The 24426-nt window shown below is 35.1% G+C and overlaps 3 protein-coding genes and 1 long non-coding RNA gene across 5 annotated transcripts; 2 read left to right on the forward strand and 2 right to left on the reverse strand.

Annotated features, from left to right (window-relative positions):
• The first annotated feature begins 917 nt into the window (after nucleotides 1-917).
• Nucleotides 918-9085, forward strand: LOC104211689 (uncharacterized). The gene is made up of 7 exons (XM_009760784.2): nucleotides 918-1086; nucleotides 4267-4585; nucleotides 4678-4728; nucleotides 6761-6812; nucleotides 7328-7386; nucleotides 7816-7861; nucleotides 8715-9085. The coding sequence occupies exons 2-7, from the start codon at nucleotides 4478-4480 to the stop codon at nucleotides 8843-8845; spliced, it is 447 nt and encodes a 148-aa protein (XP_009759086.1). The 5' UTR covers nucleotides 918-1086; nucleotides 4267-4477; the 3' UTR covers nucleotides 8846-9085.
• A 1926-nt stretch (nucleotides 9086-11011) lies between these two features.
• Nucleotides 11012-14734, reverse strand: LOC104211690 (NAC transcription factor 29-like). The gene is made up of 3 exons (XM_009760785.2): nucleotides 14419-14734; nucleotides 13225-13505; nucleotides 11012-11512 (listed from the first exon to the last, which is right to left on the reverse strand). The coding sequence occupies exons 1-3, from the start codon at nucleotides 14732-14734 to the stop codon at nucleotides 11039-11041; spliced, it is 1071 nt and encodes a 356-aa protein (XP_009759087.1). The 3' UTR covers nucleotides 11012-11038.
• A 4915-nt stretch (nucleotides 14735-19649) lies between these two features.
• Nucleotides 19650-22276, reverse strand: LOC104211691 (uncharacterized). 2 transcript variants are annotated; one of them, XR_707207.2, is made up of 4 exons: nucleotides 22025-22276; nucleotides 21825-21902; nucleotides 21619-21704; nucleotides 19650-20743 (listed from the first exon to the last, which is right to left on the reverse strand). It is a non-coding gene; the product is annotated as an uncharacterized lncRNA (long non-coding RNA). The 2 variants fall into 2 exon arrangements; XR_707206.2 differs by lacking the exon at nucleotides 19650-20743 and having other exon boundaries at nucleotides 21176-21704; nucleotides 22025-22232.
• Nucleotides 22277-23514: 1238 nt separating this feature from the next.
• LOC104211692 (uncharacterized) lies at nucleotides 23515-23925 on the forward strand. The gene has a single exon (XM_009760786.2). It carries the CDS (start codon nucleotides 23515-23517, stop codon nucleotides 23923-23925), a length of 411 nt encoding a protein of 136 aa, XP_009759088.2.
• The last annotated feature ends 501 nt before the right edge of the window (nucleotides 23926-24426 follow it).

Here is a 24426-nt window from a genome sequence, read left to right on the forward strand (position 1 = left end):
TCTTATTAGGGCATATGTATAAACACCTAGTACGGATTTGTACTAATTCGTACAAATCCATTCCGAAATTTACGCCATGATCTTGGAGACGTGGGGGGAATCTTGTCCTTCTGTAACAAACTCATAATGGCACTGTCTCGGAGTCGGTCGTACTTGGCTCCGATGTTCCTCGAGCACTTAGGTCTTCGAGCCTCTTATTCTACCTTTGAGCCCGAGATTGATCTATATCGAGCTTTTGCCCTCGATGCGATTTCTCGAGCTACAAAGTCGGAGGCATATAATTTTGACCGTATACAATATCTTCTATATAACAGCACTTCGCTATAACATCCAAAAATATTCGGAATAAACAACGTTGTTATAGAGAGGTTTGACTATATGTGAATTTCTCATAAGAGCATAGAATTAAGGTTTTGGGGTGACTATCCGTTTGATAATTCTTTCATGTCAGCTTCTCTTCAACCCCTTTAATATTGGAATAAAATGAGGAACAATATGACCTTTACTTTTCTTTCACTATTAAAAAAGATTGGAAGTAAGTTTTAATAGCAAGCTATTATAGTAACCTGAAAAATAAAGTAATAACCTAATATAACAGGTTAAATTGGACTAATGGTGTAAACCTTTTTTACACCGTCATATGTATATAAATTTAACATAAAAAATTATCAAAAATATTTTATCTTGCATTCATTGTATTTTTAGACTTTAATTGCATTATTAAAATACATAAAAATCATAAAAGATGCAGTTGCTATGTGCCTCAATTAAGCAGCTGGGCCGATTTTTCTAGGCCCAATTTCAACATACAACCTACGCCCCAGCCCAAGGACCAGCCAAACGACGCCGTAGAATTCATAAACGTCGTCGTCCCCACGCAGTAAAAGACCCCAACTCCCCTCAAATCCCCACAAAAACAAAAACTTTTTTTGGAAGATTGATGATTTTATTCACACTTCCCTGGGTTTTCAAGTTGATTTCAACTGGTAACTGAAGCTGTTTTGCAAATAAACTGCAGCTGAACTCCAACTTTTCCTCCTTTCTAGCTTTTATTTGTCAATTTTAGGTTGATTCCTAAGCGACCAGGTACATATCTCAATCATGTATCTCCTCTCTGATTCGTAATGAAAATTTGGATGTACTTCTAAATCATGTGCTTCAATTGTTTGAATCTGTTGAAATTTAGTTTTAGCATAAGTGCAATGTTATAACTTTGATTGAAGTGTTTGATTTAACTGATACCTGGAACATGCTGTGGATCTAAGTGATAATGACAGAATCAAGTATGGAAACGGATGCTGCGTCTTGTGTGAGCAATCTGTGAGCATTAACTGTTGTTAGTTTGAGGTGTAGTTAATGTTATGTTCAAAAATCTCGAAGTTCGGTTGTTAGATTTCGATTTTATATCTTGAACGTTTGAAGTAATATGCACAGAGTTCTGATTTGCCTTGAATAGTCCGGTGTTCCTTTTCTGGTAAATTGAGATTCTATTTGAGGAGTGAAAAATCATGCGTGCTTGGAGCAGCTTCTCACCAGTTTCCAGCCAAGAAATCCCCCTAAAAGCAGCTCGAAAAAGTCCCTAAACTCACACCAAACAGCCCCAAAAAAATGCTGAAAACGTCACCCAAAACCACCAATTTCCAGCATCAAAAACACAGCAGCAGTAGCTGCTCGAGGAGCACCGAGTTTTCCCTTTTTACAGCTTTATTCTTCTACCTTAAACCCACACAAACCAGCTGTAAACTCACCTTAAAACAGCCCCACAAACAGTGTTAAAAATAGCGTGAAACGAGGAAAAGCGACAACCCCCATTTCACGAAAAGCGAGAAGCGAAGCGCCCGCTTTTTTTAAGTGAAGCAGAACTTTTAAAAAAAATTAAAATAAATACGGCGTAGACAACACATGTAATTGTAAGCAAATATTCAATACTTCAATTAAAAAACTAAAGAGTAGCATCAATTAAAGCACAAAATAAGCATCCTATTCTTCTACAAGATTGTCAAATTCTTTTATTCCACTATCATTGGGCAGAATTTTTCTGAAAAAAATTCGCCAGCATTTCGGTGCTTTTTGGACGTTTAGAAAGAAAAAGAAAAAGAAAAAGAAAAAGAAAAAGAAAAAGAAAAAGAAAAAGAAAAAGAAGAAGAAGAATGAAAAGAAAAAGTGCAAAAGCAAAACATACCTGTTGAAACTTGAAAGCTGTTGTTGTAGTGTTGAAGAAGAAAAGAAGAACCCTAGTTTGCTTGAAGAAATTGCTGGTTTTACCGTTTTAGTGAGGAAGAAATCGCTAGTTTAGAACCCTAGTTTGCTGCTGAAGAAGTCGAAGAAACTACTGGGTCTGGAACAGAAGTCAGCGATTTGGTCTTTTAATTGAAAAAAAACTTTAGGCCTTTTAATTCAAAAAGTGACCGCTTCTTCCGCTTCGATCCGCTTCACCGCTTCTCGCTTTTTAGAGAGAAGCGGGCGCTTTTCTTTACCTGAGCCGCTTTTAATTGGAGTAGCGCCCAACCTTCCGCTCCGCTTCGCTTCTCGCTTAAAGCGAGGAAGCGGGCGCTTTTCTGAACCCTGCCCACAAAACACCCCAAACCAACCCCAAAATAGTCCTGAAACTCACCAAAACCCGGCTTAAAAAACAGCCCCAAACCCAGCAAAATCAGCCATGAAACACAATCTCTTCGGTGTTATTTTGTCTTTGTTCATTGTCTTAATTCATTTATCTGTTTTCTTGAAGATACGTACTTCCTTTATGAGCTTCACTGAAATCTTTTGGATAAGTTCATATCAATCTTTTGCTTCTTTGAGTTTAGTCGTGTGCTTGATCCAATTGTTAGAGTGATGTATTAGCTTGTTTCGATAGTATCGCAGTAAGTTTGTTTAGCTAATTGGTTTTTAGGAGCTGCTTGGTTATGTTTGGATTGGTTTGGGGTTGATAAGATTTAAGATGAATTGGGCTTGAATGCAACTTTGGGCCTACTTGATTAATTTTATAAGTAGAAATAGAGTAATCGTTAGTGAGTGATGTAGACTGTGGTATATCCAAAGTTTATTACGTAAATTAAAGGAAAGAGTGGAAAGAACAATTGTGAGATGAGTCGCGAAAAGGGGGGGGGGGATAAAATAGACATAAAAATAAATATCTCGAATTTATAAGATATAGTGTTCATAAACACGTTAGTTGCTTTTAGGCGCACTTCAACAATAATTTAATTATCGTGGTTGTGGGTACGGTTCTCGTGGCATAACTATGATATGCAAATCCAAATTCAAGTGCGCATTTATGCGATTTGACCAACCAACTTCAAATAAATAAAAATAATGAACATGTTGTAAATCATGTGTATGTCTCACGTGACGTGATTTGCAATGTGTACAAAAACAAGTGTGCGACATCATAAATATCATGATTGTTTTTTTTTGGGTAAAATTTCATAATTGTTTAAATTATTATTATTATATAATTAAAAGCGGTAAAGGCAAAAGCACATAGGTTCTAAAACATGTAATAATCAGATAATTAAGCCGAGTGTAATTGCAAAATGATCGTGCTAAAATCACGGAATTCGGAAATGGCTCACATCTTCTGTTGGGTTAACAGAATTCCTTACTTGGTCTTCTGCATTTCATAGACCTAAATAGAGTCAATTTTTCTTGAATTGAGATTTAAAATAAATGGTGACTTGGAACACCGTAATAAACAATTCCAAGTGGCGACTCTAAAAGTTAAATACATAATCCCATTTCAATGATGTCATTTAAAGTGGAAAAACTCCCTTTCCCCATAAAAAGGAGGTGATAACGTCTTTGTCCCATTTCAATGTTGCAGGTGTGACAACCTACCTGCACTTTGAAAATATGTTGGTTAAATAAAGAATATGCAGTGTAACCTCTACAGGATGACATGATACTAATTACAATGATACATAAAGTTATCCAATGAAATCTAAGTTACCTGGAATGTTGGAATTTCATGTGGAATTATACTAATGGATTGCGGCAATACAATTGCTCTTCTGAATATTTTTACTAGTTACAGAAGCTCTGCCTTCTTGAATTCCTTCAGGTTTATTTAATTTATTCGGCCAATTATGTCATTTCAACAAATGAAGTTATCTATAGTATTGAAGTTGCTCAGTTAACTAGATCGTGGGATCGAGTAGTCTTTTGATTTTTTGAACTTGATAGAAGTAGTAGCAAATGATATGGCTGTTCATTCGTTCTATCATTGGCTATATATTATGGAGCAACTTAAGGTATGTTGCCTTACAGGGTTGTGAAGCAAGATGGTAAGATAAATTCATGGTCTTAACTGGAGCGAGGCCCATACTTGAAATTAAACGAGTCCGTAGAATCCAGAGAATTTGGGGAAAAAAGAGCTAGGTGATCTTCTTCTCCAAAAAGCAAGAATTTGGTGACTCTTATTGCTCCAGTGCCCCAACCGCATAAATCAGAGATTCTCTGTAGAATTGATGAATTGGTGATGATGATGAAGGAACCAAACCAGAGAAGAGACAAAGATAATAGCGGTAGTAGTAGTAGTAGTAATATGAGATGCCCGCACTGTGCGGGTCCTCTTTCTAAGGAGATGGTAAAAACAACCCTTTATCTATTCCTTTTTCGTTTAGTTCTGTATTATATGTGTATATGTATGAGAGTGTTTCTCTCATTCCATTTTTGCAGGAGACAAGCCAGTGGACGGTTCCCCCTCTAATCCGTGATAGCTTTTCTATGGTTTGATTTCAGATTTCAATTAATTATTATGTTAATACTACTTTTTTACCCATGAGTAGACAAGTTAAATTGCACATGCATATTGATTGTGTTAGTAGCAGTCAGGGCGACTCGAGCTTATGCAGGGCCTAAAGACAAAGTTTAATATGAGGCCTAAATTTTTAAAAGAAAGTTATAAAATATGTTTTTATTTGAAGTATATTCTTCTAACTTTTTGAGATACAAAGTTGTTAATAATCTTTTTTATAATCGATTTTCTCTTATAATTCCTTTTCAATTGATGATATAACCAACTCATTTAATCTTTCTTGAGATATTATTAATCTTAGATAAGATTTTATAGAGCAATAGAAGTATAGAACTATTGGAAGTTTGAAAGTATTGTTGAACACTTGAACTAATAAAATCTTGGAGAAAGAAGGTGAGTAGTGAAATCTTGGAGAAAGAAGGTGAGTAAAAATATCAAAGAGAAAGATAGAAAATTTGTAGGTGTTTCTGAAATATAAAGAGATAGGGAAAAATAAAGATTGACTTGGACAAATTAAGCAAGAGAGTAAAATTTTTAATGGAGTAAAAAGTGAAAAATTGAAACGTTGGAAAAAATATTCATCTACCCAGTTTTTAGTAAGTCAAATTATTACTTTATTTATAAATCTAAAAAAGTTTTTTTCTTTTTATATTATAAACTCTATTTTTGTATTAAAAGTACTAAATATTATTTTTTAAATGCCTATGGACCTATTATTTTTAAACAAATGGGCCCCCCAAATTTGGGGGCCTAAAACACAAGCCTTACTACTTCTAACCTTGGAGCTGGCTCTGGTAGCCGTGAAAAGAAAATACGAAGAATACTTAAAGTTGGTTTTATAGCAGAAATATTGGGTAAATTTCACAAAAGGTCATATAAATATGATTTTTTTTTTACCAAAGTCCTATAACTATGTTTTCTCACACAAAAATCATAAAACATTCACTAACTCACACAAAAATCATATTGACCAAAAAACACAACTTTTCGGTAGTATTTCTTATTCCACATTTATTATTTTTTTATTGTCAGTTTAATAAATAACAACCCAATTAAAATAGGAGATATATATATATATATATATATATATGTATATATATATATATATGTATATAGCCGCTTCCAAATATAATAATAAAAATATGTATATTTTTGCATATATGTGTATTATATACATAAATTTACATATTCTATCCACTTTTTGGCTAGCGAATGCAATTAATTTCGATCAATCAGTCAATTATATTGGATCGGGACAGAGGGACTGACCTGTCCCGATCCAATACCCTTATACATAAATAGAATAATACTAAAAGTGAGGCCTTCCCCCAAAAATAACTTAGTTTGAAATGTGTGAGATTCTGACCTAGGAAAAAAAAGGTATGGACAATTAGAGAGCTCTTGAAACAATAGTGCTATCAATTTGAATGAAAATCTTGAAAAGAAATAAAAGATAGAAGTTTCGTGTTTCGGAGGATTCACTTTTAGTATTATTTTAATTTACATATATGGGCATTGAGTCAGGTGACGTGAGGTCGGGTTGGGTCATTTTTGTTTTAATTGAATTATTATTTATTCGACTGAAAAAAATATGGAATAAAAAAAATACTATCGAAAAGTTGTGTTTTCCGGTCACCTATGATTTTGTGAGTTAGTAAAAGTTTTATGACTTTTGTGTGCAAAAAACATATTTATATGGCTTTGGTAAAAAAAGTCATAGTTATAACCAGTTGTGAAATTTACCCCAAAAATATTAGTATTTAAGTTGAATTGATAAATAAATTTTAATTCTTTAATGTTGCAACATATGAGAGTTACGTAGAATAGTAGTAGTACCTGTACTTTTAGAAGTGTGTTAAATGTAAATCTGAAATCCCCATTTAAAATTTTTATGAAATCGCCAATAGAAAATGTATTGCATAAATCGCCTGTTTTGTCTCTGAATCTGCTTGTCCTAATTCATCGCTCTTTCCCCGCTAATTAACTACTTACTTAATGGTTCAGATTGGTTCTGCGGTTGGTGGGACTACAAGTGCGTTCTATGGGTTCAACCATGGTATGAACCTGTGTTTTGACCATCCTTACTTTCTATATTTGGTTAACATTTGCGATTCTTCTTGTTAACGGGTTTTCCGTGTCACTTATATACTTTTTTTCCCGAGGTTAATGCTCTGTGTTGATTATAATTTTCTCTATAAGGAGCAAATGGATACTGGGGATTCGTATAGCTGTCTCCGTCTCTCCGATTAGCTTGGTACTAAAACTTAGTTGTTGTTGTTGTTGTTGTTGTATGCTCTGCTTCATGTTACAACCAAACCATGCTGTAACATGAAATAACACCACCCATCTGGGTATTGGTCCGGCATACTATCATTCGTTTTGAATTTGAATTCTTTGTGGAAATAAATGAGTAAAAGATACTGATATGTTCATCTGAGAGGGATAACTTTTACCTAAGTACTATACTCGTGTTATATGCATCTGGAATCCACAGTGAGGTGACAATGTTGCTTGTGATCATGTTAATCTTAACCGACAAGTCCAGTTTATATCTCATTCTTCTACTTGCAGTGATGCCGATCGTGAGAAGGTGGATTAAAGGACCTATGTGGTTGCATTTCCTTGTTGGTGTAAGTATTCTTTTTTCCTACTTCCTCATGCTGTAATATGTGAATGTTTAAGGAGACCCAGAAGGCCAGAAGAAACTTCTAATAATGTCTCCGAAAGCTTATAGATGCTAGCATTCATTGCTACGGCAAAATTTTAAAGCACTAGACTTTAGTCTAGGAGCGATAATGTGCCAATTTTCTGAACTCTATCATCAACACAACCTTAAGTCATAAGTGTTTTACACAATAGTAAAGCATATTTACGTACATGACAAAAGTATAGAACATGTAAAGTAAAAATATAATAGATTTACTCCCTTATCAGACAAAAAAGGAATTGATTCACTCGTTCCTATTCTTTAGTTGTCTGCCTCTCTCACTTTTATAGTGGTGGACTTTATATTGGTGGTTTACCTGCTATATTTTTACTTTTTCTTTTTGTTTATGCAGGCCCCTCCTGTGATAGTTTTCTCATCTGCATGTGCAGGGTTAGCAGGTTTGAACTTACTTTTTCAAACCTTTAAGATTGTCTAATCTATTACAGATTTTTAAAGCCTTCTGTGAAATAGCCTATTCCCTTTAATACGTTCATTATATTTGAATAATTAGAAGAGAGTACTTAGTAGCATTGATGGAGGACAATTTTAGGGCTTTTGTTGCCTTCGAATCGACATAAAATGAGAGCAAGTTATATTGTTCATCATGAGTACATCAAGCTAAGAACATGAAGAAAATTGTAGGCTTTAGTGTTGGCAGATTGGTAAGATGGTTAATTCTCTTATGTAAAACTGAAAGCACCAATAAAGTAGAAAAGCTTTCATTACAACGACTCTAAATTTCCATTCATCAGAATATCAGATGAACCTAAGCTGAACATACTAGTGTGTCATCTAAATTGAAACGGTGGGAGTAGTATTTATTTTTTGGAATCAGTGAGTTGTTCTTAGAAAGGATGAAGAGGATATGCCAAGGAGCAGCAGAAATGATCCTTTTTTCTTCCTTTGCTCCTGTAACTACTCTGAATTATGGCAATCCTCAGCTAGATCTGTCTCATGAAATCCTTTGCCGATTTGAACCTTATTCATATCATATTGGTTGGACTAGGGTGAGATGATAATGGAAATTTGAATTTTGACAAAGAAAACCTTGGATTCCACTTTCATTTTTTGTCTGCTTGTACTTTGTGTTGGTTTCTTTGATAGGAGGGAGATCCAAGAGGTTCCCTCCGTTGGAACAAAAACTCGTTTCTGTTACCTATTAGTTTATCTAGACTGCGAGTTTGGAAACCTTGTCTCTATTCCCTTATTTTGTTCCATTTGACATGCTTTTCCATGGTTGAAACCTTACAGGTGGTGCTGTTCCAGCATTTGCTCAGCTAGCATCTTCGTCTTACCATGCCGCGATTTCATCTTCCTCGTCACCACCTACTGTTTCACAAGATGAAAAGATGAGAAAATCTAGAACTTCTTCAACTCTGTAGCCTAAACACTAAGAGGAGGTGTTTTTACTATCTGATCCTGTGCATTCTGCAGATCATCTTAGTTGGCTGTAGTCCTCCCTCTCCTGTTTGTTTTACCAGCTTTTGGCTACATTTAAGATTTCTGCTTTGTTCTGGTGATTTATTTTCCTTTTGAGAGAATGTGCAACTTGTCCATGTAATGAGTTGTTTATGTTGTAAATTGCAACCTTAATTTTACAGTGGAAGTAGCAAATTTGCGAATGTGTCCAGCTCCATTGAACTGCATTTCAGTTGTAAGTGATTAATTTCAGGAAAAGTTATTTTTTTTATTCATTAATTGCGCGGCCTGCCTGCGACTTTCTTAGGTGAAAGTTACAAACATTTATGAATTATTGACAATGCATTCCATTTTTTCTTGTTGCCTTGACAATGTGACTAGGAGGTTACGGGTTCGAGCCGAGGAAACAGCCTTTTGTAAAAATGCAGGGTAAGGCTGCGTATAACAGACCCTTGTGGTCCGACCCTTTTCCGGACCCCGCGCATGGCGGGAGCTTAATACATCGGACTGCCCTTGACGACTAGAATATTGAATGTTATGACTTCTGTGCTATTACTACAGTTTGCTTGCTTCTACTATTGTCGGGAGGATACTAGGATGCAAAAAAGGAGCAACAACCTTTCTCAAACAACTTGCACTTTTTATATTCAATTTATCTTATTAAATTTACTTTTGTCGAGTTTGAAGAGAAGCCTGTTGAAATGCAGTTGGGATGAAAAGTATGATGCTTCTGTCCTTTCTTCTTTTCTTACTTTACGATGATATATAACGAGTAATGACGATTACTTTCAAATTTTATGCCCCTTTCGGGTCAAAGTAATGATAATTGTTAAGAGTTATTTACATTTTCACCGCTAAAGAATGCTCCCTTTCGCCATTTTCACCATATATATATAAAGTGCGTTTATCTCTATATGAAGGGTGCGTTCTGAAGTGTGAAGTGGGAGAGAAGGGGTGACACAATTGGGGTTTTGAATAAAATGACCTTTTGATTTTTCATTTTTTTTTCCGTTTTCGTATTGAAAAAGTAATAAGAATGAGAGATGTTAAGCTTTTTATTATTCTGGTGTCGAACTATTTTCCCGCAAGACCTCCCCTATAGTATCGTCACCGCAGTAGAGTTTAACCATCAAGATCGGAATGGATGGTGTGGTTCCTTTACGACTCGGACACCAGAATATCGAACCATGACCGAAGAAAGGCATAAGAGAAAAGCATATTGAATAATGATTGATATATATATATTCTAATCCCCTAAGGTTTTCATTCTTCTTTTTTTTTTTTTTGGCAAATCCATAAGTGCTTCAAGTTGCACCATTTATATATTCTTTCTTTGGAAAATAATTTTTTTCGCAAGTAGACATAGAAGTATAAGCTTTTTTCCTTAATTGAAAAGGGAAAAAAAAAAAGCAGCACGCTAGATTAGACAATCGTTACATAACATAAGAATATCCTGATTGTTTCGACTATAGAACTGATCAAATATAATACTTAGATAATCATTAAATAATCAATTTTATTAAACTAATTCCATTAGAGAAATATAAGTGAGTAAAGATAAAAATGTGATTTTAAACCGTGATAACCAATTATTGATTTTGATTAATAAAATCATTTTTTATCAGAAGACTTGTTAAAATCAGATTAGAATAAAAAAACCATATAAACTGTATAAAGCAAAGTATATATTACGCAGAAATCTCCAATATAAGAAGATCAATTAGTGGTATAATAATAATAATAACACAAACTTAATAGGGGTATTATCACTTTAGCCCGTCCCAAAAATTATTTACACCGATAGCCGAAAAAGTGTATAAAACTTGTATAATTTTTTTATATAATATATATACAAAAAAAATATACAAATTTATACATTTTTTCGGCTATTATTTTTACCGCGGCTGTACAATGTCATTTTTCTAACTTAATAACAAGTATAGCAAATGATTGAAAAAGAAAAGAGATATAACTATAGCACAAGACGAAGAAAATTAATATTTAAACAGTCAAACATCAAAACGAACTTCAATCAAGAAGTCATAAAAACTAATACTATCTAAAAACAGTGGAATTAAGCTAATGAACTAGCTATAATTAAGGTCTTAATCTAAATTCTAAAGCCTAAAACCTCATTATTGACGATCAATATAGGATCAATCTTTATAGATCGATGAGTTCTCATCAAGAAGACTATCAAGAATATTCTGGGATTGAATTTCATCATAAGAATCTTCATAAAAGTTATTCACGTCGAAATTCATAGGCAAAATGTTGCAGTTCTCTTGATATCCTCTTTGATCCCAAAAAATATTTCCAGGAGAAAATGATGGATGAAGAGGCATGCCATAGTTTGGTCTTGGTCCATAATGTGAAAAATTATCAAGACTGTATTTGTTATAATCCATGTTGAAACCAGGATCGTCGAAAGTGATATCATAATGATGAGGTAATTTTAAATTTTGTCTCGCAATTTCATATGAATCTGTAGTTCCTTCGTAGTCACAATTCTCCATCTTACCAATAGAAGAACAACTTATGCTTGCATCGTCTTGCTCTTGTTCCTTTCGGGCATTCTTGAATGACTTGTCAACTTTTTTATAAATCCTGCATAGAACCCAATCGTCGAGCTGCAACAACAAAAAAAAGTTACTTTATAAAGAACTGTGACGACGATGACAACAACAACAACTCTTCGGAGTTGCCTAGTTAGTTTGGAGGGTGGTCATCCATGCTAGGATCAAATCTCCCCTCAATGTCTCCTGGGTTGAGCTTTGTCGCACAGGACTTGCCTAGTGCGATTTTCATCCTCCGTGTGGTTTGCAGGTTAGCACACAGGGGAGGTTTACCCGGTACGTACAAAGTGCTCACCACAGAGTGCTCATCCGAAGGGCAGAGACTGTGGCATAGGTTGTAACGGTTGCGGGTTTCCCCTCTTACCAAAACAACAACAACCACCTAGTAGAATATCCCACAAGTGGGGGTCTACAGAGGGTAGTGTATACGCAGACCTTACCCTACCTATGAAGGTAGATAGGCTGTTTCCCGAAAGACCCTCGGCTCAAGAACCAAAAAAGATGGATCAATAGAGAAACAATAACAACAATAATATAATAAGATAGTGTAAGCAAATAATACAACGAATAATGACAGAGATCCAGGGATATGAAACTACAAGAATAGTGTCCATCCTACCGTTAACACTAACATACCCTATAGAAACAAAGGACTAGGAATAGGAAGGTACACGCCTAGTACTACTACTGATAAGACAATGCAAAACTATAGACTGTCTATCAATTCATCACCCTAATTTTCGACCTCCACACCTTTCTATCGAGGGTCATGTCGTTGGTATTTGAATATTTTTTAACCATGTCCTCGATTATAAAGAACTGTGAATTTCATCTAAATATTTGCATGATAGTAAATGAATTTAAGTATTATGTGTACTTTGTATAATTTTTTCACCATTAGGTTAAGTTACATGGAATAACAAATTAATACGTAACTATTTTATCTAATAACTCGAAAAGAAAGTTGATAACATGCTATAAAGGTTAAATTATACTTAAAATGTAAAAGTTAAAAGTTTTTTATGTTGTCAATGCGTATAACTTAAAGCATATTAAATAATAAGAGACCAAAAAGGAAAAAGAGAAATAGAAAGGTTGAAAAAGTTTATTTGTAGACAGAGGCGGATCCAGTATTTAAAGTTTATGAGTTCCTATAGTGACCTTAAGTATATATACAATAAATAATTGGGTTCATAATAAAAAATTTATAGATATTTAGTGAATTTTATAACATATATATAAGCTATGTGCAAAAACTACTGAGTTCACGGGAACCTACATGTAATAGGCTGCATCCGCCCCTGGTTGTAGACTCACTTTATTGTTAAATAAAACTCCTAATACCCACAAACGTTTCAAGTTAAGAATCTGGAATTTCTAGCTAGCTTGTACAACAACAACAATATGGTCGGTATATTGTGGTGGAGTCACATGCGTCAAAGGAGTGTCAACCGATACCCATCATCGGAAAATTATACTGTATAGCTCGGTATTTTTAAAATATTATATATATAATGACACCCCTTGACTTCTTGTTGACTTTATTTCTTTATATTTTAACTCCCTTAATGAAAATTCCGGTTCCGCCACTGTCAGTTCTGGAGGAGGGTAGTGTGTATGCAGTCTTACTCCTACATTGTGCAGGCAGCGAGGCTGTCTTTGATAGATCCTCGTTTGTTTCTACCTAGCTAGTCCGACTCATAATCTAAGTTGAATACAATTGAAACTAACTAAAATTAAAAGTTTATGAAAAATAAGATTCTTACCCTCATGTCTTGTGCATGTCTTTTGAGCCTGCGAGATTCATTCACTCGAAATTCATGCATAATCCAATTTGTTTTGTCACCTTTGGGAGGTTTTCCTTCATAAAAAACTAAAGCCTTTCTAAATCCAACTTTAATATCATTGTGCTTTATAGGTTTGTCAGCTCCAGTAGCTTTCCAATAACCTGTTCCTGCTGCTCGATTTGGCCTATTACCATTTGGATATTTTCTATCCCTTGGAGTGAAGAAGTACCATTCCTTGTCTCCCAGCATTGAATAGTTCTCTATTTGCATGTTAAACAAGGAAAAACAAAGGAACATTTTAGTGAACTAAGTAGCTATAAAGAGTCACATAGTCAAGTATTAAGCAATAGTATAAAAGGTCAGCCCGATGCACTAAGCTCCCGCTATGTGCGGGGTTCGGGGAAGGGCCGGACTATAAGAGTCTATTGTATGCAGCCTTACAAGAGGATGTTTCCATTGCTTGAATCCGTGACTCTCCTGGTCACATGACAACTAAGTTTAAAAAAAAAAAAGGACAATTATGTCTGCTTATAGAGTAATACAAAATTCAATTAGATAAAATCATATAAAAAATGTATACAATCGTTAAGAGATCATACAAAGAGAACTAAACTACCTTCTCTATAATAGAAAATGATCAAAGAAAACCCTAATTAAGTAGGATAAGCAACACAAATAGAGTTCACTCGTGATTAAGGTTCAAATTAAGTATGTTACAATATCATTGAACCATCCAAAACCACAGATACCATAGATTAAATAGCAGGATTAATGCTAAAGTAAACTTTTAGTATCAGGAATCTAGATTTATATTTTGTATAAACCCGAAAATAAAGGTAAATAGAAAAAAAAATTATCTAGTATCCAAGTGAAAACAACAAACCCTAATCACAAGTTCTTAGTGTAGAAGACGCAATAGATCGTTCGAATCCATTGCTTCTAAATATAGTATATAGTCTTATTCTAAATTCTGAATCCATCACTGCAGGCATCAGAACGAGTTAAACTACATTAATATAACTCTTTAAGTACCAAGATCTTTGAAGTTTAAGTTTAACATACACAAACCCTAATTAAAGTTACTTAGTCATGAAACATACAAGAAACTAAACATGATTATTTTATTGTAAGAGATTAATTAATGAAAATAGATTAAGAAAAACAAAATATAACCTGAAAGCTCTTGAGGGCTATATTTATAAAGATTAACCTCCTTGATTTTGTCATGTGGTAAACGTTCATTCATCACTCTCTTCTTAAGATAATGAATGATAAGCTCTTCATCATGTGGACAAAAACGATATCCAGGTGGAAAAACAAAACTATCATCAACATAATTAACTCTGCTAATCTCACTTATGATATTGTAATTTGGTTTTACTATGATCAAACCCTTTTCATCTTCTACTTGTTTTTGTTTTTCTAATTCAAGAATTTTAGGGTTTTGACTGGCCTTCAGATGCGCCTTAGTTTGCTCATCAAACTCCATTGTTAGACTACAAGAAGGAATCCAGTTGAAAAATAGCTTTGATATGGACTCTATTTATTATAGAGACCTATAAATCTGAGATATCCGATAAAATTTGTTAAGATTAGGGTAGATTTTTTTTAATGTAGAATCTTATCTGTTACCGAAAAATGCTAAACCTTGTTTTTACCCCCCCCCCCCCCCCCTGCCTCCTTTTTTTTTTTTTTTTTGTGATTAGTCTTGCATATGGATTTTACTTATCTTATTTGAGAATTAACAAATTAAGTAATAAATTGTTTTATGGATTATGGAATACAAATTTTCGAACACTGCCATGAAAAAAAGAATATAATAGAACGAAAATTAAAATTAATGCGGGTGAATATAAATATTAAGCAATAAATTTCACTACTAAAAAAGGTAATTTCCGACCGGAAAACCGACTGAATATTGGGTTTGACAAAAAAAAAACTTGGTGGGCATTAAAAATCGACCGACTCTGTCGGTAAAAACAGTATGTATATTGAATTTTAATTGATTTGGTATTTTCTCACACTCGACCAAAAAATACACATACAAAGCATTTCTTTTACTTCAAATAGATTTGAACTATTAAAAATGTATAAAATTATTTTAAAACAAATATAAGGTTAACCTTGATTATTGTTTTCTAAAATATTACATATGTTTTTCATGAATGGAAGAGATCTGTGCAAGATGGCTCAAACATTACCATTATAAACAACTTCAAATAAAAAGATATACGAATCTTATTAGTATAAACTCAAGTCGCTTATTAAATTTCGGCTTTAAGTTTTGTTAAAAAGAAGCATGCACCCAAGTTTTCTTTACCTGTGGCGGTAGAGGGTTACGGTGGTGTTTGCATCTTGACTATTTGTAGGGAGTTCAGAAAATATCATGAACTTTTTCTGTGTAATACATGCTGGGTCTTGGGCTTTGATTGATTCTATATTTATCTTTGGTTTCTCACCGGTGCTGATTCCACTTCTCCATCATATTTCTCTATTTCATCTTGCTGAGTGTTTCAATTCTTTGTTATGATCACTACTCTATTCTTTATTTGCCTGCATAGATTAACTTAGTTCCGGGCCTCAAGACAATGATTTATTAATATTAGGCTTCAATACTAAAAAATTTCTTTGATGCGGCAAATTTGACTTTTTGAGTGTTTGATTTTTGCATGCCATGGGCTCAAAATCTTTGCAGGAACAAGCTCTTTTCGTTCAATGTTGAAAAGAAAAAGAACAAAACGGCACAAATCTTATCAGTAATCTCTAAGAAAAAGAAATCAAAGTTTAATATGTTCACTGAGTTGTGTTGTACAACACCTTGAAAATTCAATCATCAATCATTGCAGTCAGCCTGAATCTTGAAAAATCGAAGAGAGCATAAAAAATAACTTTGTACGTGCATTTATAGATGAGTCTTTTTCTTTTTAATTTTTCAATTTCAGTTCCAAGATATGTGCTTTAATTGGTTGAGTTGTGGTGAGATTTTCTCTATTTTTTCATTTCTTTTAATGCACCGATAATTCACTACAAAAAAATGCTGAATTTGCGGAGGTTTTATTTACATATTGCGGCGGTCTAATACCTCTGCAATATACTTTTATGGCGGTTTCCAAAACCCCCGCAATAATGTTCGCCGCAACCAATTTGCGGGATTTTTTTGACAGATCGCCGTTATCATATAACGGTGGGTATTTGACGGTGGTATAACCTTCGCAATTTGGTAGTTTGCCTGTCACTTATTAAAAAAATAGAGGAGGTCTAAACCCCCGCAATTTCTTTATTTAACACCTACAAATTTTATAACACAATATTATTATAGGTTAAATAGCGGCAGTTATAACCTCCGCTATTTATTGAATATTTTTTTCTGCAATATAATATTACTCCATAACTGTTCCAATTTTAATTATATTAATATAATTGTCACGACCCCAAATGACTGGTCGTGATGACGCCTATCATATTACTAGGCAAGCCAACCTAACCATCATATATCCACAACCAACTGGCTTTCATAAAATCATTTTTTTTAACACGGGTTTGAATACCAATTTCACAAAGAGGTGTTTAAAACAACTGAAATATGCGGAAATCAATAAAACATAAGACAACAGCCCAAACATCTGGTGTCACGAGTCTAGAGCCTTTAGTACACAACCAACTGTCTAATACATTATAAGTCTAAAAATGTGCGGAAAAGAACAAGATAGGAAGGAGAAAAGCAGGGCTGCAGACGCCATGCAGCTACCTTGCAATCTCCGGCAAACTCTGGATAAGTTGAGGACCCTCACTCTGCCGCTCGGGCACCTGGATCTGTACACAAGGTGCAGGGAGTAATGTGAGTATGTCATCTCAGTAAGTAGCTAAAATAAATAAGGTCTGAAAGTAGTGACGAGCAGTTAAAAATTATATAAATGAGTAAACAACAGGATAACAGATCAAACCCCACAGTTTAAAACCAGTTTCGTCATAAAAATTCAGTTTCAATTGAAATACTTGAAATCACATACTTAGCAAATTTTTTCAACAGAGGCTTATTTTGAAGAAGAGTGAAATCAGTGAAAATATGATGACTGGGCCCCTCGGGCAAGGTATCACGCAGAATATGGCCTCTCGGGCAGCCTCTCAGTCACTCGTGATAACAACAGCAGCAGCAGCAGCAACAACAACAACAACAACAACAACAACAACAACAATAATAATAACTGCGGCGTGCAGCCTGATCCATAATTTATAGTCGACTACGCTCACTGGGGGTGTGCAGACTTTGGAGGGGCTCCTACAGCCCAAGCGTCATATCGCTGCGGCGGGCAGCCCGATCCAATATATATATCGCTATGGCGTGCAACCCGATCCATATAAGTATCGCTGCGGCGTGCAACCCGATCCATAAGTCATACATATATAGGTATCCTCACCATTGGGTTCTCAACCTCTCTCAATCATTAACCTCACAACCTCTCGGGCACAACAATAGGAATTTAGGGAACTCAGTCCAAACAGTCCTCACATTTAAGAAGTAGAGTGATAAAACCAGTTTTTAAACAATAAACAGGTAAAACATGACTGAGGATGTACTTTCAAACAAGTAAAGTGAGGAAAGACAGTAAAAATGCCCCTAAAGGTCTCAACAGGTCGGCACAAGGCCCCAAACATGGCATACAACCCGTAATATAGTATAAATGACTAAAGTACGAAATATCATAAGGTTCCAAATCAAATACGCGGCTTTATAGTCGCTACGGGACGGACCAAGTTACAATCCCTACCGGTGCACGCCCACACACTCGTCATCTAGCATGTGCGTCATTGCATTCATCAAAACAAGTCAAATACCGAGGTTTTGTACCCTCAGTTCCAGATTTACAATGGTTACTTACCTCAAACCGCTTGAAATACTACTCTGCGACGCCTTTGCCACTCGAATCGGCCTCCACTCGCATTGAATCTATCCAAAATCAGAATCAAGGCGTCAAAATATGCTAAGGGAACGAAGCCCAAGTGAAAATAATCAATTTACAACATAAATCCCGAAATTACCAAAACCCGACCCCCGGTCCCACGTCATGGAACTCGGTAAAAATTATATCAGCGTAATCCTTATCCTTCCACGAGTCCATACATACCCAAGAACACTGAAATCGGAGTCCAAATGACCCCTCAAATTTCCATTTTAAAGTCTCTTAATCTCAAACCCTAATCCCCAATTTTTCTTCCTTAATCTCCACTAATACCATGATTAAACAATGAAAAAATGATTATAAACCCAAATAATGAAGCTTAGGGAACTTACCCAACTGATATCCCTTGATTTCTCTTTAAATCCACCGCCTTAGCCTCTTTCCCGTCTTAAAAAATGGTGTACTTAGCAAAATTTCGCGAAGAAAATAATATATACCTTCTGGCCCAGGGATTCCGCACCTGCGGCCAGATACCGCTTCTGCAGTACCGCATTTGCGGTCAATTAGCCACTTCTGCGGCCTTTACTTAATGGTCCAAAACCGTATCTGCGACCAAGTAACCGCACCTGCGCCATCGCAGGTGCGGTAAGCCAACCGCATCTGCGGCTCCTACCCTTCTCCTCCTTGACCGCTTCTGCGGTCTTTTCCTTGCACCTGCAGCATCACACATGCGGTCCCCAACCCGCAAGTGCGGAAATACCAGAACAGAAAAATTTGCAGTTTCTCAAATTTCCCAAACTCTTCAACCATCCGGAATCACCCCGAGGCCTCCAGGACCTCAACCAAAGGTACCAACATATCCCAAAACCTTATTCAAACTTGTACCAATCTTCAAAACACCTCAAACAACACCGAATCAGCCAAAACACATCGAATTCAAGCCTAAGTTTCCAAAATCTTCTAAATTACGCTTTTGATAAAAAAAACCAATCAAAACTCGTCCGAATGACCTGAAATTTTGCACACACATCCCAAATGACACAACGGAACTATTGCAACTCTCGAAATTCCATTCCGACTCCTATATCAAAATCTCACCTATCAACCGGAAATCGCTAAAAATCCAATTTCGCCAATCCAAGCCTAAACCTACTCCGGACCTCTAAAACTCATTCCGATCACGCTCCTAAGTCCCAAATCACCTCCTGAAGCTATCCGAACCATCGGAACTCACATCCGAGCCCTCGAACACATAAGTCAACATCCTGTTGACTTTTCCAACTTAAGCTTCCTCAAAAGAGACTAAGTGTCTCAAACCTAACCAAATCATTTCCGAACCCGAACCAATCAACCCGGTCACATATAAAACTGATAGACAAAGCAATAAGAAGCAGAAATGGGGGAAACAGAGCAGTAACTCATGAGACGACTGGTCGGGTCGTCACAATAATGAATTATCAACAAATTATATAAATTGCTTACTGGAATCAAGTAACATCAATATATTAATAAACCACAAAATACATTAAATTAAATTATCATTAGTCTCAAAAATTTGCTTTAAACACAACTACTCCAACCATTAAATATAAAACATCAATATTATAATTAGTCTTAAAACTAACATTAAACAAAACATCCATTCCAACCATTATGGATAAAAGATCTACTATGGCCATTCAATCGAATACAATACGTAATTATCTAATACATTTGCAAGCACCTCAATGGTTGTCGTTAGGATTGTCTCCACCGGATGATCTTCTTATATCCATAGGTGAAATGGATCTGCTAGCCGCATCACTTGGCTACAGAACATATGATTATTGTTTCTCTTCTTAGTTGTCCTCCATCTAGAAGTATGACAATACCTGCATGTTTCCTCATTAGCATCATCTCCCCAGTACGACATGTAATCGTTTGGACAAGCATCTATCTTGATATAAACAAGACAAAGCTTTTTGATGGTATTCTTGGCCTCATAAAAAGAATTAGGTGTCCTTGCAAATCCAAATACATCCTTCAGTAAATCTAGCATCATAGTCATTCCCTTGTCACTTAGCCCAGACAAACACTTTATGTGATACAACTTCAACAAAAATTCTAGCTTCGAGTACTTGGACCCTTCATATAATTCTTCACTTCCATCTCTAAGCAACTCAAAAAATTCTTTGTTATTTGAAGAATGCAGATCATTTAATATATCTTCTTCTCCAACTACTTGTGACGGACCTGCATCAATGCCCTCATACCTTAAACTCGAGAATGCTTTATTTATCAACAATTCCATAGGATTTTTAGGAGGCAGTGCATCTGGGATAACCTTTGTGCTTCTAGAGTTCTCCAACACTTCTGTTTCCCCATGAAGAATCCAAGTGACATAATTTTGAGGGAATGGCTTGCTAATCAAATGATCGTACACTATCTCTCTAGTCTGCCACTTCCCAAAATTATATTTAGGACATGGACATTTTATTCTATCTCCTATAGAAGCATTCTTAAATGCAAAATTTAGAAATTGATTCAAACCAAGTAAATACTTTGTTGTATTTCTAGGCATTCCAATCCAAGATTTATCCATTAAAAGGTATTGTAACCTACAATATTTCCATGAGAAAGTTTGATTTAGTAACCTATCAACGGAATAACATTATAAAATTTTGTAATAATAAAAAAATGGCAGAGGAAAATATTTGTTAAAGAATAAGATGGAAATCATGGGTTGTGTACATAAATGCCAACTAAGGCTGCGTAAGGTTGTGTACATAAGACCCTAAATAAACTACCAATAATATTGTTGGATATAAAACTACCGATGATATTGTTAGAGTTTGTTTGTCTATCACACACATTCGTTAAGGATATAAATTGAGCTTCTCTATTCTCCTTGCCAATCTAGCCTTCAAGCTTACTCTACAGATCAATAATTCCTCATGCTATTTTTATAACAACATATAGTTTTTTGATAAGGTGTTTGGCAGTCATCTTTAGAGATATTAACTAACTAAATTCAATGTGAACGATAAAAAAAAAATAATGAACGACAAAATTCTTTAATTGAGAAAAGGGCAGAACCAAAGATCAAGAGAAAATGGAACATTATTCTGCGAAATTTGTCTTTTGTACACAAACCAGAAGGTGCATATCCAAGAAAAACACAACAGCTAATAGAAATAAAGAGGAATCTAATGATTTTGTTACAAGTGAAAATAAATGCATCATGGCAATGAAGTAGTCTCCTATTAGCTTTCGGACCAAACTGCATTCACTGGAGTTACACATTTTCTAGAAGTTCAGAATTTGCAGTCAATAATAATTTGAGATTCAATATTCACTTTTACACAGTTTGTGAATCATATATTACGCCATTAAGTCATAAGGAACTTTTTTTTTTAGCATAACAAGATGAAGCTAATCTTTTAGATATAATTGAATGAAATACCCAAAACCTGCAGAAAAACAAAAAATATACCATGAGACTGATTCAAACACAACGTAGAGCAGAAAGAGGAAAAGCAGTCGGCGACAATTGCATTTCTCTGAAGGTCCCCAGAAGTTCTAAAATACACATGGAAACGAAAATATTTCAATTAAGACCCAAATCGCAGAAATTAACCTACAAAATACATAAAAAATCTTAATTTTAGAACCTAATGCAAAGGGAGAAAGAGGACTTACATCTCAATTCAACAAAGAGTGTTATATCCTTCTTCAAAATACACCGATTCTACCAAATTTCTTCAAAATACACCGATTCTACAAATTAACAAAGAAAATAAACTTAAAACCCACATGCACGAAGAAACAAAGACAAAAAGCAAAATCAAAGCAAAATCGAAGAGGAATTTGTATGAAAGAGCAAAATCAAATAAACTTACATCCAATTGATTGATAGATCTAAAGTTTTCTTTCATATCTCTTTTATTTTGCAACAGAGGAGGCGCTGAAGAAAGAGGAGCCGTTGAAGAAAAGCAGAGAACTATTGTATTTGGAATTTTGCAACTACACGGGCTTGAAATCGGAGAAAATGAAGAAGAAATGGAAGAGATTAAGTGAAGGAAAAGAGATCCGCGGTTTTGATTAAGTGAAGAAGAAATGGAATATTGCTATGGGTTTTGATTAAGTGAGAGTGGGTGAGAGTTTCTGAAAATGAAAAAAGCGAAAATAAGAAAGGGATTTGGGAAAAAAAGAGAGGGAAAAGATTAAAAAATAAGGGAAACATATTGGGATTAGTGGGCGCTATTTTTTAAATGATTGCGGAGGTTACCGACCGCCGTAAATAAAAAATATTTGCGGGAGTAAATAAACCCCACAATTTGATATAGATTGCGGAGGTTATAGTAACCGCCACATTAAAACCTTCGCAAACCAATTGTCGGTTCATGTAACCTCATTGTTTAGGTACTTTGGCTCATCTATAAAGATGTGGATATTCCTTTTTCTTTATTCTTTTTATATCTGAGACTCTCAAACAACTTAACTGTAAATAGAGAACAGGGAAACTCTCAGTTGCTACCTTTTGGTACAAATATGCAAAATGCATCTCATTTTTTATCTTTTTCCCAGTTATCAACAGGATAATCATAATCAGTGAAGAGCATGTACTCTTTTAATTGAAATAATCTACTACATCATATTGTCTCTTCCATACTTTTGCAAATTACTAACAACTACATTTAAAAACTATGATATGAGAAGCACGAAATAAACTAATCAGCGGCCACTTTTCATGTATCGAAATAGCTTCCATAACTCGCACAAGTGTCGTCACCGGGTTAGGGCTACCTGATCCAAGAGCAAACATAAAAAAGTGAAAAAATTGTATGCATTGTGGGGCTCATTTTGAAGAAAACAAAAAGAAAAATGGGATGGGAGGTGCCTAACTTTGTTGAAAAATTATGTGACTAAATCAACAACAAGCCATCTTATTTGTAGTAGTTGGATGGAAACTCTTACTATAAATAGATGCATCCATTCTTCATTTCAATCACATCGAAATAAAGAGAAACAATAGAAGTTAGAGAGAGTAATCCACAGTCATGAGATAAATAGTGAGTAATATAGTAGTGAGGTATTTGAAATAAGGAGTGTTATTTCTTTCAAAGTTGTAGTAGTCTCTTGACACTACTAAGTTGTAATATTATAGTGGTTATATTGCTCCGCTAGGGTATTGTATTTTACCCCGACTAAAAAGAGTTGGTGTCGCTGTTACTCTCTTGTGTTATTATCATTTGTCGTGGATATTATTCCTGGGCGGGATTATTATTTTTCCCAACATCGTGGTATCAGAACCATGGCAAATAATGGTCCGCTATCTTTTTAGTGCCCCCGTCTCACAAAAGATAATTAAGAGAAATGGTGTCTACGTATGAAAGTCATTCTTGGCTCTCTGGATGTATGGGAAATCGTAGACAGAGGGCATGCAAAACCGGTTACCACCTCAAAGGAAGCTTGGGGGATTTTACAAAATTCTCTTCAAGGAGTTGACAAGGCGAGGAAGGTAAAACTTCAAACACTAAAGGCTGATGTTTCAAAAATGAAAGAATCCGAATGCATCTCGGATTATTTTTCAAAAGTGAAGGCTGTTGTAAATCAACTAAGAAGATACGGGGAGGACATAAAAGATGTCTGTGTGGTAGAAAAGATCCTTCGCACTTTAACATCTAAATTTGATTTTGTGGTGTGTGCTATTGATGAGTATAAAGATTTAGACTCTATGATGGTGGAGCAATTGGAAGGTTCTTTACAAGCCCACGAAGAAAAGATCAAAAGGAGATAAGAAGTGCCATTGGAGCAACTTCTTAAAACTCAGGCATCCTTCAAGGATTATGGAGGTGAAAAGAGCTATCGAGGAAACGGCCGAGGCCGTGGCGGTCATGGAAGAGGAAGAAGTAATGGTAACAACTTCAACAATGAAGTTAAAATCTACCACACATTCAGAGGTCATGGTCGTGAACATAGAGGAGGAAGAGGACGTGGCTACTACCAAGAAAATAATGGACAAAGGTATGACAAATCAAAATTTGAGTGTTATAATTATCATAAATTTGGCCATTACTCTGGGGAATGTCATAGCAATATTGCAGAAAAAGCTAACCTTGTTGATGACAGGAAAGAAGAAGTTGAGTCAACGTTGTTGATGGCACTCAAGGAAGAAGATAGAGATGATTGAAGCTCATGGTATTTGGACAATGGAGCAAGCAATCATATGTGTGGATGCAAAGAGAAGTTTGTGGAGATCCATAAAACGGTGAGAGGTAATGTGTCCTTTGGAAATACC

This window comes from Nicotiana sylvestris, chromosome 11, assembly GCF_000393655.2.
Source record: "Nicotiana sylvestris chromosome 11, ASM39365v2, whole genome shotgun sequence".
In the NCBI taxonomy this organism is placed as follows: domain Eukaryota; kingdom Viridiplantae; phylum Streptophyta; class Magnoliopsida; order Solanales; family Solanaceae; genus Nicotiana; species Nicotiana sylvestris.

What these genes read in the sequence shown, in the direction of transcription:
- LOC104211689 (XM_009760784.2), top strand. Translation starts at nt 4,478, where the DNA reads ATGATGATGAAGGAACCAAACCAGAGAAGAGACAAAGATAATAGCGGT. An exon ending in TCCGTGATAGCTTTTCTATG is followed by an intron (nt 4,729 to 6,760) that starts GTTTGATTTCAG and finishes TTAATGGTTCAG; the next exon opens with ATTGGTTCTGCGGTTGGTGG. An exon ending in TGCATGTGCAGGGTTAGCAG is followed by an intron (nt 7,862 to 8,714) that starts GTTTGAACTTAC and finishes GAAACCTTACAG; the next exon opens with GTGGTGCTGTTCCAGCATTT.
- LOC104211690 (XM_009760785.2), bottom strand. Translation starts at nt 14,734, where the DNA reads ATGGAGTTTGATGAGCAAACTAAGGCGCATCTGAAGGCCAGTCAAAAC. An exon ending in TAGCCCTCAAGAGCTTTCAG is followed by an intron (nt 13,506 to 14,418) that starts GTTATATTTTGT and finishes ACATGCAAATAG; the next exon opens with AGAACTATTCAATGCTGGGA. An exon ending in GACATGCACAAGACATGAGG is followed by an intron (nt 11,513 to 13,224) that starts GTAAGAATCTTA and finishes TTGTTGTTGCAG; the next exon opens with CTCGACGATTGGGTTCTATG.
- LOC104211692 (XM_009760786.2), top strand. Translation starts at nt 23,515, where the DNA reads ATGAAAGTCATTCTTGGCTCTCTGGATGTATGGGAAATCGTAGACAGA.